Here is a 15,508-nt window from a genome sequence, read left to right on the forward strand (position 1 = left end):
GCCTTGCTGGCACCCGGCCGCCACGTCGGACCCACATCTTGGCGTAACACGTCTCGTATGTGAAACCACGTTATGTTAAGTTTTAATAGGTCGGTCCTTTGCCTTTTAAAGGAGAGGCACCGGTTAAATTTCCCCTGTTAAGAGAAGGGAAGACGAAGGAACGCTCGTTGCTTATAGAGTTCTTGCGAGGAGTTCTCTCTCTCTCTCTTATTCCAGGGAAGATCGATCTATAGTTTGCGAGAGGAGAGCTCGGGATCTTGGGAGGAAAGGAGAAAATGGCACAGATTTTCTTCCTCGCAGTAGCAGCATTGCTCGTCTCATTCCAAGCTTGCAGTGGCGAGAACGAGTATGTCGGTAAGCTCTCGAAGAAGTCCTCCATGTTTTCTTTGTGAGAACTTCTCCTTCTTCTCGAGAAGGAGATCCAGGATTCTCGAGGAGGAGGAAAAATCTCAGGAATGCTGCTTGGATCTGGGCAGTAGCAAGGATTTCACGCTTAAATTTCATTCTTTCCTTGCAGTTCGTCCCGGGATGAAGCTGGAAGTGTCATTCGCGGACGTCCCAGCAGCGCCGCCCACCGGATCCCTTGCGCCGCCACCAGTCCCGGTTATGGCGCCGCCCACGCCCACGCCAGCGCCCGCGACGCCCCCGGTTGCGACGCCGGCCCCGGTTGAGGCGCCGGTCCCCTCCGCCGCCTCGCCGCCAGCGCCACCCACCGCCCCCACCCCCGGCGGCTCCGCCAATGCTCCAGCCAGCCCCCCCGGCACCACTCCATCCTCGGCTCTCGCCATCGTCTCTCCCATCTCCATCGTTTTGGGCTCCATCGCGCTGCTGGGTCTGTTCTAGACCTCGATCTTTTTCCAATCCATGCTCCATTTTTTTCCTCTCTCTCTCTCGATTTTCCCAGTCCTCTCTCGATTTGCTCCTACATTGGTGTGCGTAGATTTGTCTCCTCGCTCGCTCTCGCTGCTCTGATTTGGATTGGAGACTCCTCCCAGATCTCCCGGTTTCGTGACGATGGACAGATCGTTATCTTTCGGCTATTTTACCGTCTTCTTCGTCGATCGATCGATCAGTCGGCAGCTCTGTACAAGTAAAAATGCGTTCTTTCCTCTCGCTTTGCTTCCCTCCTCCTTCCTTTCGCAGGATCCATCTCCATCCCACTCAGAGCAGCAGAGTTTCTAGGAAATTTTTTGTTTTCGTTGTGGTTCTCTCTTTAAAAATTCGATTTTTTATCCTCTCTCCAGAGGAGCACCACTCCACAGCTTTGTGTGATCGATCGAATCGCCTAGAGGAGCGACTGAGCACCACTCCCAATTCCAGGAGCAAACGTCACGGATCGATCGATCGATCGCAATCTCGAGCGAAGAAAATTTGGCGTTGCTAGCTAAAAACAGGGGAAAGGTGTGGAAGGAATCACGGGTCCACAAAAGAAGGCCCAGAGGCTCCACAATTCAAGGCGTTCGTGGTAAGGCATCGCAGCGCCAGCACCAGCGCCCAGGCATTGTTTTTCAATGATTCCTTTCGAATCTCGTGCGCATATAACTCGCATCGACCTAGATCCCATTGATCCAGCGCCACGTTTGCCCCTCTAATCTCGCGATCAATCAGAGATGGATGCATGGCCTCGCCCTCCACCGCTCCAATCCAATTTTTCCTCCTCGCCCATCGCCCACTTGAGAAGTGGAAGAGAATATAAAGGCAGGGAAAAAAAAAAGAGAGGAGAGGACAGGCAAAGCTCCAAACAACAGGGTCTCTCTCGTCCCTTTGGCTGTCACGCAGCAGCAATTCTGGCAGTGGCACTGCGGATTTTTCTCGGAAGCTCCAATCCAGCTCGATCCAGCCCTCATCGAGCTTAACTAGAGAAACTCTCTCTCTCGCAGATCACGAATCGCCACTCCACACCCTCACATGGCCACCAGCAGCGCCGCAGCGCAGTACTTACAATCCATCCGTGGTTCTAGAAAAGAGAATTCGCATCTTCACATGGTAGTGTCAGATCTCCTAGTCCCCTGTTCTTAGGGTTTCCTTTTAGGGTTCTTAGCTTAGGGCAAACTGTATAGCTGACGTGGCATATCTAGATATTCTTTTGGATATTTCTTGTTTGAGTGAGAGGTGAGAGGAGAAGAGAACGATGGCTTGCAGTGTTCCCGGCCTTTGCGGGACTAGGGCAACGTTTAGGGTGTGCGAGCAGCGCCTGGGATCCGGCCTGGGGTTCCTCCCGTCGCCATGGCGCTCCAGATCATCTGCGCCATTGCTAGCGCGCCGGATTGGATTCCACCAGGTACGCGCCTCGCTCGCGCCAGGATCGGCCGCCGAGCGCCTCCAATCCCTCTCCGGCGTCGTCAGCGATGAGAATGTGCCCGAGGGCCACTCGGGGCTGCACGGATTCCTCTACGGCGAGGCCGGGGCGGAGGTCCACGGCGACGGCGCCGCCAAGGAATTCCAGGGCCGGGAAGGGGAGGACGATGGAACCAGCGTCCTGGAGCTCGAGAGCTATGTCTCGGCGAGAGAGAGCATCAAATTCCCGGGGGTCTACGCCGTCTATGGCAAGAACAAGGCGATGGAGTACGTTGGCTTCTCCAGGAACGTCGTCCTGTCGCTCAAGACGCACAGAACCCGAGCCGGCGAGGAGCGCTGCGCGTTTGTGAGGGTGAAGCTCTTTGGCGATCCATCGCTCGTCACCAAGTCGAGGCTGGAGGAAGAGAAGCAGCGCTGGATACGAGAGCTCGAGGCCGTACCACCAGGGAACTCCCCGGAAGAACAGAGCCTCTGGTCTTCTTCCGCAAAGGTGGTGGAGACGAGCAGCGCCAAGGCCAAGTCCATGTCCGAGAGCGAGCGGAGGGAGTACGAGGAGAAGAAGCTCAAGCTGCGCAAGGCCATGGGCGAGAACTTGCACGACGACGTCGATGGCGAGGACGAGGATGCCAAGCTGCGGCGCCTCAAGATCTTGCAGGCCGTGGAGGGCGATAACTGGAGCAGTGTGATCGATGGCCAGACCATGGAAACTGTTGGCTCCTCCGCTGGTTCTTCGTCTTCGGACGCTTCTTCTTCGACTTCTTCGCGCGAGGTGGTGAGCCCGTTTGAGTCGAGCAACACGAGCAGCACCGCGGGCAGTGGCTTGTACTCTACCGAGACGTATGATTTCACCGCGGAGAACGTTGACAAGGTGCTGGACGAGGTGCGGCCATACCTGGTAGCTGATGGCGGCAATGTGGCCGTCGTCTCGGTCGCTGATGGAACCGTCTCGCTGGAACTCCAAGGTTTGCTCTTGAGAAGCTGTTTTCTCCTGGCTGATCGTGCTTGGTTTCGTCTTCCAGGGGCTTGCGGGACTTGTCCCAGCTCCACGTCCACCATGAAAATGGGAATCGAGCGAGTCCTCCGGGAGAAATTCGGCGACGCTGTGAAAGAAGTGGTCGACATCAACAGGCCAAGTGTAACTTTGACATTTGAAGTAAGCCACCTCGTTTTTCTTCGCGCGATGGATCTCATCTCTCTGTTCCTTGCTCGCAGGCCTTGAATGGACAGATTGACATGCTGAGAAGCGCCATCGAAGGCTACGGTGGTGTGGTACAGCTCGCCACTGTTGATCCTGCCAAGGGAGAGTGTCAAATAAAATACAAAGGCCCGGTGCCGCTGGGCCTGGGGATCAAGGCTGCCATCAGAGACAAGTTCCCGGAGCTCAACGTCGTCTTGATCGATCCTTAGAGGGTCAGAAAACTTGTTTGTGGCTTCATCACCATCTGGAATAACATGGTGTCAAAATTCGTCGACGGCGAATCGGTGCGTGGACAGCCTGCGCCGCGTCATCGTCTACTGCCACGACTTTGCCCGAGCTGCGATCGGAGCTCGCATCGCGCAGCTATACTCATCACCCGAGACGAGCGAGAGCAAGCCTGGCGTTTGACAGGAAATGCTGGGATGTTTGGAAAAGATTCTCTGCGGGGAGAGTGTCGAGGACTGCGACTTGTATTATAGGCTTCGATAGTGGTCTTGTACGCAGCAATAGCGAGGTAAACTTGTTTGTCCTAGCGAATGTATAGAACAGTCTCGTGTTTCATGGAAATGGGATTTGAGGGCGAATGTCAATAGTTCACTTACATGGATTGGTTCGCTCTCTTTTGTGGCGGGATTTTTGGCACACCCAAAGCTCAATGCGCTCAAAGAAATGCGCTCAAAGAAACAAAGCCTTCTTTCCGACTAGCAAAGTGCGTGTTCTTATCTTACCGAGCAAAAGAAAGAAAGAAAAGAGATCCCGGAAGATGCATCTCAAACATCCCTGGAGTAGATCAATGCGGCGAGCCGCCTGTACATCCGCGGCGTTTCCCTGCACTTGAGATCACGTAAATCGTCTTCCATGCTCTCCTCGAACTCAATCTTGTCAACCTCGCAATCACCGGTGATCCGACCGTGGGACGGGTAGCCTCCCTCGGCTTTCGTGATGGGGTAACGCACCTTCGCGTAACACTTGAAGAAGGCCGGGCAAGTCTCGGGCAAGTCGTTAGGCGCCGGATGCTGCAGAGACCAGCCCATGGTTTTGGACCTGCAATCAATCAAATTTCGAAACGATTGAAAGCTTTTTCGAGATCCAAAATACCAGTGCATGCCTATCAGCGTCGTCTCCCTCATTCTGATCTGGAACGTCGATGGGAGGTTCTCTTCTAAAGCGAAGTCAGCCGGTTCCGTCGGCGGCACTGCCATTTGCCTGAGCTCTTCAACTGAAACATTCTTTAGCTAGATCATCCAAAGACGCAGTCCAGAACTTACAAGTTGTGGTGCATCCAACATAGAGTGGTAGCTTGGACGCACTTATCCAGAGCCGGACTACTTGAACCCTTATATCCAAGTTCTCCTCAAATGTGAGGAATGTGCATGGTTCCATGAGCCACGCGGGGAAGTGATTCTTTGACAGAGCTAGTGTCACTTGGTTAGCTTCTTCGTCGGTGAGCCCAAGATCGAAGTCGAGCGTACAGTTCACTCGTTCCTCGTCATAGTCCTCCAGCAGAAAATCGAGATCCTTGGGCAGCTGTAAGCAACGATCTTTGGCTTTGAAGTCCGCGAATGGATTGGCATGGAGCTGCTTCTGGGGAACAAGATAACAAAAGTAAAGACATGGAAAGAGCTAGTGTGTAGTAACCTTTCCAGCGGTAGGGGGTGGGGGCGCGAGCTGCTTGACCAGATCGTAGAGCCGTCCATGGCCTTCCTTGCCCAGGAAGCAGCACGTTCTAAAGCCATGGATGGCTTTCTTTCGCACCATTGTGGTCACCGCAGCAGCCGTGAGCGTCTCCAGCACAACGTCGGAAACTAAGGAGGAGCAAGTCAGGCGGATGAACTGTCTCAACTCCGCCACAGACGATGCTTCCGAAAGAGGTGTGCCTGGAAATGGCCTCAGCCTCAATCAGTCCCAAAGTACACAACAGTCTCTTACCTTGTGAGCTGCTGCTGCTACCCGCCATCGCTTCCTAGGTTTAGGGTGGCGTCTATTACCAAAGTCTATAACATTAACAAGGTTACAATAACTTTTGAAGCTTTAAAATGTGGACTTCCAATGAGCAACGGCAATGAACTTCTAATTTCAAGCTACTGACGGCTAGTTCCCTGGAAGAGCATGGACACAGACCCAAAGCACCGCTTCTTCAGTGGGAGCAGCTTTAAACTTCTATGTTGTTGGAACAATAAAATGTGCCAGAGGACTCGTTCAACCAGCAAACTTATCAAGAACATGAAAACATTAGGAACGAACAATATGCCACGTAGGCATAATAACTCCGAAAGTCCATGGGGGGCTTTTTTTAGCAAAAATGAAAGTTAAAATTCGACTTATGCGAAGTCGTGCAAAATTCAATTTACTTAGCAAAAGAATAAATGGAAAAAAATCTCAAAGCTTGAAGCCTCTTGAATGGCTTCACCTCCTTTGGACAATGTAAGTGGATCTTGCCTGCCTGCTCGCTTCCAAATCCCTCTCTCCATCGTGGCCAGGGAGCACTGAAAATACAAACACCCAAGTATAAAGAGCTTGGATAACTCAAGAGAAAACTTAACAGTGATACTTACAGTGAGAGCTAGCGTAAGAGAAACTTCCATTGAGAAAAGTCATGCTAAGTCATGCATATTCACGGATTACATAAAACTTGAATAGATGAGTTAAGAGTGAACATGCAAGAAAAAAATATACAAAAGTATTTACTGGAAGTGTTGCGAACAGGAGCCTCAAACAATAAAGCAGCTGCTTGATAAACTCCTCTTGATTTTTAGAAGTCTAATAGTACTTGTCCTCCCAAGGTAAATGTCATACTCGTCCCCGTCAAAGCACCTGGAAAAAATACACAATTTAGTTTGGATGATCAGAGAATCATAGCATACCTCAATATAATTCTTGTAGTTGCCTTTTCTCTCTGGGTTCGTTATAGGATGTAAGTGCATAGCTCGTTATCAATCACAAGTACTTATATCTTCCAACCTGTTTGAACCACCAGAAGGTTGCTAGTGAAAGCACATATAGCGCAGAAGCTTACAAGAAGTTCGTGTTCTAACAACCAATGGCCATCTCTCGGTCAATTACCTAGGGGACCTGCAACTCACATCCACTATGACACTTCCAAAAGCTGGTTGAAGATACTCCAAAGCCATTTTAAGCTGAAACACATCATCAGTCTCAAATATGAGAAAGTTCTTTCGCAAACTTCTTCGTGACCAGGACAAAGAAACGAAAGGCTCACCTTGCGAAGAACATTTCCCACTATCTGGTCGATCCAGAGGACTTCCTTGAGATTGACACGGCCGGTGGGATTGCTCTCGTGTTCATTCTCATCGGCTACATCAGAGAATAGTCAGGGACAGGGACGAAAGACGAAAAACAACAAACAACAGACCATAGCCAATCTCACAAGACACGGAGTGATAGCCATAACTCGGCCTGTCCTCGGTCAGCTTGAACACCATCCCGGCCAGAACCTTACAAACGAGCATGGCATGGTGCCTGGAACCCGAGGATGCCTTGACATAGTAGTTTGCCTTGCTGCTGGTTGCTGTCACATAGATCCCCGGCCCAAACCGGAGGAATCCATCCACCTTTGCTTTCTTCTTCTTGAATGCGGCCAGGATGATGTTGCAGAGGCCTTTTCTTCTGCTGCTTCTGATGATCGGCCCGTTTGATCTCTACGCCCAAGCTGTGCATCACATCTCCACTGCCTTCTCCCAAGTCTCGGCAAAGTGGGAGGGATCCTCAACTTTGATGAGCTTGTGCCTCAGTTTATTATCGTCTATGATACCGTGTAGACAATGCTTGCTAAAACTTTAGTTTCATTCAAGTATTTAAAGGTACTTTTATTAGATGAAGTAACCTTTTCCTTTTCCCTAACTCTATATAAATTAGCTTGTGCATTAGGTTTTGCCATATTAAGGTTTTGATGAAGTGGTCGAGGATCTTAGTGTTCGTGGTTGCGATCTTGGCTCTTTGCGTGTGCGTGTATGGGAGGTCGATTCCTCAACTCAGGACTATCTACATGGGAGATTCAATCTTCGACGTGGGCACAAACAAATATGTGAAGGATTCAGTTTCGCGTTGTGATTTTGTGCCATATGGGGTGACGAGGTTTAGCAAGCCATCCGGGAGGTGAAGCGATGGGTTTATAATTCCAGATCTGATAAACGAGGCGATAGGTTTGCCCTTTTCAAGACCATTCCTGGGCTTGAAAGCTGGGAGTCAACTTCCACCAAGCATTAATTTTGCGTCAGATGGCAGTGGCTTACTTGACTCCAGTCACTCGGACTGGGGCGTTGTGTCGTTTAACGAGCAGCTAAAGCAGCTCGCGCAGCTCTCCAAGAAAAATCTCAATCTCAATGATTTTGTGGTTGTGATATCTTCTGCTGGGAATGATATTGCGGTAAATCTTCAAAACATTGCTGGTATTGACTGGCATGGATCTCTGCTTTTCAAGGCTGTTTTTGCCCCTCTCCAGAGCCTTGTAGACCGATGAGTCTGAATTCAATCTGCCCATGCTGTCTTCCACAAGTGGCAAATACATCAGCTGGCCGTCATCAGATGCTCTCTAAGGTCGCTGCCCGCTCGTTGGCGAAGCAATTGTTGAACTGTTCAAGGTAGACGATCGAGCGCGGAGCTGCCGTATTGGCACTCACTGAAGCTCCCGAGATGCTATTGAAGGAAGTCTCCGAGATGCTCTGAAGGGTTGTAGCATGTACTCCCTGCTCGTAAACGACCTCAAACAACCAGGAGCTTTGCCTGGCTGAAAGAATGAGAAGGATCAAACTTTTACTGAAAGAGAAACGTCCTTACCTTCCACGCTTTTTGGAGCGTTCCTCATTCTTGCAATATAAACGTTTTTCGTACGCTGGATGTACTGTTGAGATTGCTCGCAGTTGCATCTATAGTCTTCAGTGTCCGTCGTTCCTAATGTTTTCATGTACTTGATAAGTTTGCTGGTTGAACTGGTGTTTTCAAGAGTCCTCTGCGTGTTTTATCGTTCCAACAACATAGAAGTTTAGAGCTGCTCCCACTGGAAGATGAACAGGAAGCGATGCTCTGTGGCTCTTCTTGCTCTTCAAGAGAACTAGCCGTCAGTAGCTTGAAATTAGATGAAAGTTCACATTTTAAAACTTCAAAATTAGTAATAAAAGGTAAAGTATAAACCCTAAAACTATGAAGCGATGACGTCTACAAGTAGGCGAGGATGAGGATTGTCCAAGAGAAGACGTTCCTGGTGACTATCCGGTCGAAGGCACTTCGCGCTTGATCCAGCTCGCCGCGTTTACCATACATCTGGACGAGCAAATTCCCGAGAAACGTAGAAACGTATCGCCGTCATAGCCGCGGGACTTGAGGAGGAAGTGGAGCCTCTTGCCTTCCCAGAGGTTCTGGCTGCTCCCGCATCTTCGCAACGCCTCGGCGTAGCATTTGGTGGTGTCGCTGCTGCAGCGCAAACTTGGACTAGAACCCACTACTGCTACATCGCTGGTGAGCCGCGGAGAAGAGCTGGAACTCCAGACAGCGTCCATTCATTCCATCACAAAGCTCTCCACAAGCATTAGGTAAGGTTATTTTGTGATTTATAGATTCTTTCTCTTTGGAGACTTATATTTTGAAAGTAAGGAGTCCAGAGGAAAAACTGCAAGCTCTCAGCCAGGCAAGAAACCTTTCAAACTTTCATTTAAGAGAAACGCTTTGAAAGAGCTAACTTCGCAATTCTAGCGAATCTCACGACGAATACAGTTGCCAACGATGAATAGAGTTTATCTCGCTAGCTCTCTCAGCCTGCTCTCGTCGCGACCATGGCCACAACGAAGGGTTCGTGGACAGCGGGTAGAGGCAACGCTTACTTGCAGTAATCGGCGGCCAACTTGGGCTTAGTCATACAGGACGAGATGACCGATGTGCGTGGTGGTGGTGATAAGAAGTCCAAACTCAATCACGGCAGGAGGTCGCTCGTCTTGGAGGCTGGATCGAACTTCAGAGTTGCCAGTTCTCTGTCTGCGCAGAGACTGAAACAAGTAAAGTTGAAGGCAAGTACAACCATTATAAGTTAAGCTTGACTCGGTGATCATATGTGGTTCACTTGTTGGTGAGTCAGATCAAAGCAAGCTCACACTTTTTCCTTTTTGTATTTGCTTGGAGATGTTTGAGGAGTACCATGTACACCTCGGCTCTTTTGGCAAACCGTTATTGAGAGGCTATGTCGCTGATGGCAATGGCGACGCGGAGTACGATTCGATTCAAACAACAACAGTAGCCTCCCAAAATCTGTTGATCCCGTGCATTGACGTTCAAACGGATGAAATGGCTTTTTCTCCAGTCAAGGCAGATCAGTTAGCACATAAAAAATATTTCGAGTATCTTTTAAGCAAGAAAGTTTAAATATATTTCATTCTTCTACATATTTCTTGCGGAAAAAACAAGGAATTCATCCCCAAATAAATTTGTTAATTTTACAACACTTCTATGATTTTCTTTATGAATTCCTTGGCTAAGAGCATATACGTGTGTTCAGTTGGGTGTATTATATCCCAAAAGACGTAATCGCTTGGATTCTTGCACAGCCCACTCAATGTATTCTTTTGTGAAAGGCAATTGGGACAACAACCCCCGGAATTCTTAAATCCAAACCTCTTTGGGTTCTCCACGTATGATTTGATCAAAGAGTAGCCATCCACAAATGTTCCTTTCATCCCTGGAAATCTCTTTGCCACCCCTAAAACAATCTCCCGAGCTTGCACATTGAATTCTTCCACCAGATTGTTAATCTCGCTCACACATTTTCCTCCAGAGGTCACAATAGGTGAACATCCTAGTGCCCCAACACTTGAGTAGACGATCTTTCGAAATCCATACTTGTATAGCTGTTCCAATCCTTTCTCTAATGACATTAACATTGCTTTCAAGTCAACATCAGCAATGTTTTGAAGATTCGCCGCAATATCATTCCCAGCAGAAGATATCACAACCACAAAATCATTGAGATTGAGATTTTTCTTGGAGAGCTGCGCGAGCTGCTTTAGCTGCTCGTTAAACGACACAACGCCCCAGTCCGAGTGAGTAGAGTCGAGTAAGCCACTGCCGTCTGACGCAAAATTAATGCTTGGTGGAAGTTGACTCCCAGCTTTCAAGCCCAGGAATGGTCTTGAAAAGGGCAAACCTATCGCCTCGTTTATCAGATCTGGAATTATAAACCCATCGCTACACCTCCCGGATGGCTTGCTAAACCTCGTCTCCCCATATGGCACAAAATCACAACGCGAAACTGAATTCTTCACATATTTGTTTGTGCCCACGTCGAAGATTGAATCTCCCATGTAGATAGTTCTGAGTTGAGGAATCGCTCCCATACACGCACACGCAAAGAGCCAAGATCGCAACCACGAACACTAAGATCCTCGACCACTTCGTCATCTCGCCAAAACCTTAATATGGCAAAACCTAATGCACAAGCTAATTTATATAGAGTTAGGGAAAAGGAAAAGGTTACTTCATCTAATAAAAGTACCTTTAAATACTTGAATTAAAACTAAAATTTTAGCCATCAGACAATAATAAACTGAGGCAAGATGGCAGCATTACACCACAAGCTCATCAAAGTTGAGGATCCCTCCCACTTCACCAGACACGGAGTGATAGCCATCTGGTGGAGCAACCAACTCGGCCTGTCCTCGGTCACCTTGAACAATTGCCCGGCCAGAACATTACACACGAGCATGGCATGGTGTCTGGAACCCGAGGAGCTGCCGTAGGCCTTGACATAGTAGTTTGCCTTGCTGCTGGCTGCCGTCACATAGATCGCCGCCCCAAACCGGAGGAATCCATCAACCTTTGCTTTCTTCTTCTTGAATCAGGATGATGTTGCAGAGGCTGCACGAGAGATTGCTGCACAGTGACTGCTGCTGCAGCGTCCCGAGCCCGCACAAAACCGTTGTGCCATGGAAGCGCAGGACCCCGTTTCCATTCTTTCCAATCTTCTCGTCCTTGCTGCCTCTCTGGGCCATCAGCTTTTCTCTGTAGTCCACGAACCGCTTCACCGATTGTACACGCGGAGGATGTCAATGACGGACGCTTCGCTGCCTGGATGGTTCCATTTCGCATGGAAGTGTGCGATGACTCTTCCTCGTTCCGGGTCGTCGTTGCGCGTGCTCTCCACTGAAAAAACACGGGTAAATAACGAGAGAGCTCTTGGAAACTGGCCAGAGGAGTGGTTACCTGCGTGCTTTACCAGGAAGTTCTGGTCCAGGTACTGCGGGAGTCGAACTTCGCGCGGCACACGAAGCGTGAGAAGTGCTTTCCCCCGTCCCGTGGGCGTCACCCTTCATATGCGTTGCTGACGAGCACTGGTGTTGATGGTGATCCCAGAAATTCGCTCCACAGTCACTGCAGGCCAGAACTTTCGGAGTAGGAGCTGGGGCCGAGGGAGCCTTGGTTGAGCCAGAACATTGGCTGTGACTATCGGATCGGACACACAAGACCCACTACAGCAGCAACTCCAGCAGCAGCAGCAGGAATCTGGAACCGAGCTCTTTCGATTGCTGCTGGTCATTGGAATCCTCTCCGTGGCTGCTGGGCTCGTTTACTACTTGGTCCTCTTGGATTTCCCTACCACCATCCTCGCCCGGCCGTCCTGTTCATGGAGATGATGTATGGACAGGTGATCCCAGTGGATCCATTGGAGCAGCAGCAGCTAAAAGGAAGAGGAAACGACTACGCTTACACGTTGAGGTTCGTCATGTTTTGCATCCTCAACATCACCAATCCAAACAAGAACGTGGATTTCTACCATGCGGATCTCGAGATAACGGTGCTCTACCGAAGTGAGGTCTGCCCATTGGCTATGCGATTGTGGAGGACGTTTTTCACCCGCGGTCTTCTTTGATTCAGCCCGAGTTTTTCATAGGTTCTATTGGTGTGCCTTTGCCTCTGCGGGAAGGGTACACCCTAGATCCGTACCTGAGAGTTTTTTTTTTGTTTGTTTTTTTTGTTTTTGGTTCGTACTCGGTGTGTTTGATCCAGATGCAGGTGGAGGTGATCACACATTCGACCATGGTTCGAACGGCTGGGTTGAAATCTCAGCGCTTTCGCATAAGGTTTCGATGTCTTCTTTATCAAATGCTGACGACGGGCGAGCTTTTGCAAGATTGCAAGTACACGAGTGCTGATGAATGGTATTCCAGAGATGCGGAGTTCAAGCTAAACTGAAAGTCTGGCTTGAATTGGATTCGAGGAGCCGTACAAACACTTCAGAGGTAGAGTTTAAATTCTCTCTCTCTCTCTCTCTCTCTCCTGTTTGTTTTTGCGATGCCATTTTGTCTTGAGTCAAGGATCCTCATTTGCATTGTATATCCTTTGCCAACTTGCAAAGAGATTTCTTCTTCAGTCTCATTCAGTGCACGTTTTTTTGTCCTAGCAATGTCTCTTTGAATACGTCCGTAAGATCGACAGTAGTGCGCCCGCATGAGTCTCGTGCTGCAACTGCTGTAATAACCCTTCGTTTTAACGAGATAAGCAACTCTCTAAGGATGTGTCCTCGTCTCTTGGTCTCGCTTTCGTTTGCTGCAAATGCCAATGCCGCCAGTGATAGTAATCTAGATGGATGGTGATGCAGGCATCAGAATGTTTGGCAACGTCGGCTCTGACCCTCCCAAATCCATCAACTGGAGAACTTTGGGAGCAGTCACACCTGTGAAAGATCGTAAAGGATACCAGAGTAAGTCGGTTTTTTCTCTCTATTTATATCCAATGCTGCTCGTGTCATGATTGAATTCGGCATCCCCAGATGCTGCTTGAACCGCAATGCTCTCCAGTTCTAGAACATCTGTGATGAAGTTCTTGATGGATTTCAAGGCTGCCTTCCCTGCAAGACTCACTGGAGGGAAGGCAACCAGTGCTGAAAAGATTGTAGCTGTCTGTATGTTCATCTCGCTCCAAGCATGCAAAACCTAGGAAAGAGAGTTTTCAACGCTTGGCAAAACAAGAGATCTGAAGAAGAGAGTTTGAGAGCAATTTGTACATTACCAAGATCTTACACGATTGGCAGTTATGGAGTTGATCATAGAAGTCTATCTGAGACACGTCAAAGGCCAAATGTCATGACTCCACTTCATTCACGATTGGAAACATCTCATCCGCATGAACTTCGGGATGACTTTTGGAAAACCTTTGGGGACAGGAACCACGTCCTGTAAAATTTCCAAAGGTTAGAGAAAACACAACGTTGCAAATTCACTCAGTACTTAGATTGCAAGCTTGCAAAGCTTTATCACCGGTAAGTACCTGGAGCGAACCACAGCGGAAAGAGTTACAGAAACGGAAGAACATCCAAAGAATATGCACCACGAAGAAAGTAGAATGTAATTTCTTCTTCTGGCCGTGAAAGAAGATGGCGACAGAAAGAAGTGACCCGTTTGCGAAGGTTCACTGAGTTCATGAAGAGTACATCAAATTAGATGACAGAATGGCGGAAGGAAGTTCCCAGGTCCGGAATGCCTCGATGTTAGGAGCCTCCTGCGGCGAGAACCACCAGACTGGATCTAGCTTCTCGAATGATAGCCAGGGAAAATCGAGAGAAAGCACCTGTAAGTAGAGTGAGTTTTCTAGCAACATATTAAAGTGAAAGAGAAGTTTTTGTTTTTTTTTTTAAAGTTTTACCTGTGGATCACGGCCAGTATTACCAGCCCCAGCTACGTGTTCAGTGTGTAAGCTGCTGACTTCCATATGCAAACTACATCTTTCGTCCTGAATGCAAATATGGGAGAATGCAAAACTTTGTATATCACCTTGAACCAGTGTAAAGATCTTGTCAGATGAGAAACTAGAATCTGAACCACACAAGTAAGCTTTAGAACTCTTTTTGATTATTCCAATTAAAACGTCCTGCTTGACAGTTTTATATCAACAAAATGGAGAATAAAAAACTGGAGGATCATACTCTTACCTGTTGAATGCCTTGAGGCGAGAGTCTCACATCAATTATCTTCTGATCTCCTCACAGGGTGGCTGCGCCAGACAAGATGAATGATCTAAAAATGCCACAAGCTTAAAACGACAGACAGAGAGAAAGAGAGAAAGAGAGGAGGGAAGTATTTCTTTTCTTTCTTTGACGGAAGAGTAGATGATGCACCTTCGTTCTTTGAAGGAAGCTTGGTCTGAGGTTCTTCCTCTTGAATTTATCAAAAAAGAGAGTCACTACAACTTCCAAGCCAAGGATAAGAAAATCTTAACTGGTTTTTCATAATGCGTCCCTAAAAAATTAGTTCAAATTTAGGGCGCCAAGAGAATATTTCTTTTGTGGCATATTTTATTCTCTCAGAAGGATTAGGGTAAGCGCCGATGAAGAGGGATTTGCTTCGGGAGTGTTAGGATAAGGGATTTTTTGATGTCCAACACAGTTGGACTAACAAGCGTATTAGGCTGACTGGCGGAGAGCCTCCCAGAGGAGTAGCATCCGAGTCTCAACGGAAAATACATCAAGGGCTGCATCAAGGCTTATCACTTAAGGCTGCTCTAGCAGGTCCAGTAGCTATGGATGTAGATTTGGTTCCATCGGCTTCCACAGCGTCGGCTTCCATTCCATCAGTGCCTCATGCTACCCCGGGTACCCCATTGGCTTCCTCGGTCGCGCGTCCTGCTACTCTTGTTACCCCGGCTAGCCCGGGTTCTAGCAGGGAAAGGTCTCTCTTGAACTGTCCGCCATCCGAAGCAACTGCAGCCTCCTTCATGTTCCAGCATCCGCTAGTATCTTGTTCCGGCAACTTTCCATCAGACGACAAGATGGATCAGACTTATGTGGGCTTGAGGCAGGCGACACTTGATTCCATTCTTGACAAGATCAGTCGGGGACCAGCTGAGACGAAGCGCTGCTTTTCTGAGGCAGCTACTGAATCCCAAGACAGAATTCACATGGGCTCGCTGTTTCCCGGCTTTCGGTACGTGATTCCCCGTGATCGAGATATGATTGCAGAAGTGGAAGGAGTCACATGCTATGCCGTGCAACGCGACGAGAATGGTGAGATAATT

The 15,508-nt window shown here is 48.7% G+C and overlaps 3 protein-coding genes across 3 annotated transcripts; 2 read left to right on the top strand and 1 right to left on the bottom strand.

Moving 5' to 3' along the window:
- The first annotated feature begins 96 nt into the window (after positions 1-96).
- On the top strand, positions 97-1,259 carry LOC9651474 (classical arabinogalactan protein 4). The gene is made up of 2 exons (XM_002968852.2): positions 97-354; positions 518-1,259. Exons 1-2 carry the CDS (start codon positions 276-278, stop codon positions 841-843), a joined length of 405 nt encoding a protein of 134 aa, XP_002968898.1. The 5' UTR covers positions 97-275; the 3' UTR covers positions 844-1,259.
- Positions 1,260-1,999: 740 nt separating this feature from the next.
- LOC9651475 lies at positions 2,000-3,777 on the top strand. The gene is made up of 3 exons (XM_002968853.2): positions 2,000-3,260; positions 3,318-3,451; positions 3,511-3,777. Exons 1-3 carry the CDS (start codon positions 2,132-2,134, stop codon positions 3,703-3,705), a joined length of 1,458 nt encoding a protein of 485 aa, XP_002968899.2. The 5' UTR covers positions 2,000-2,131; the 3' UTR covers positions 3,706-3,777.
- A 5,645-nt stretch (positions 3,778-9,422) lies between these two features.
- On the bottom strand, positions 9,423-10,836 carry LOC9651477 (GDSL esterase/lipase 6). The gene is made up of 2 exons (XM_002969144.2): positions 10,118-10,836; positions 9,423-9,495 (listed from the first exon to the last, which is right to left on the bottom strand). Exons 1-2 carry the CDS (start codon positions 10,834-10,836, stop codon positions 9,423-9,425), a joined length of 792 nt encoding a protein of 263 aa, XP_002969190.2.
- Between the last annotated feature and the right edge of the window lie 4,672 nt (positions 10,837-15,508).

Source organism: Selaginella moellendorffii, unplaced genomic scaffold (assembly GCF_000143415.4).
Source record: "Selaginella moellendorffii unplaced genomic scaffold, v1.0 SELMOscaffold_11, whole genome shotgun sequence".
Taxonomy (NCBI): domain Eukaryota; kingdom Viridiplantae; phylum Streptophyta; class Lycopodiopsida; order Selaginellales; family Selaginellaceae; genus Selaginella; species Selaginella moellendorffii.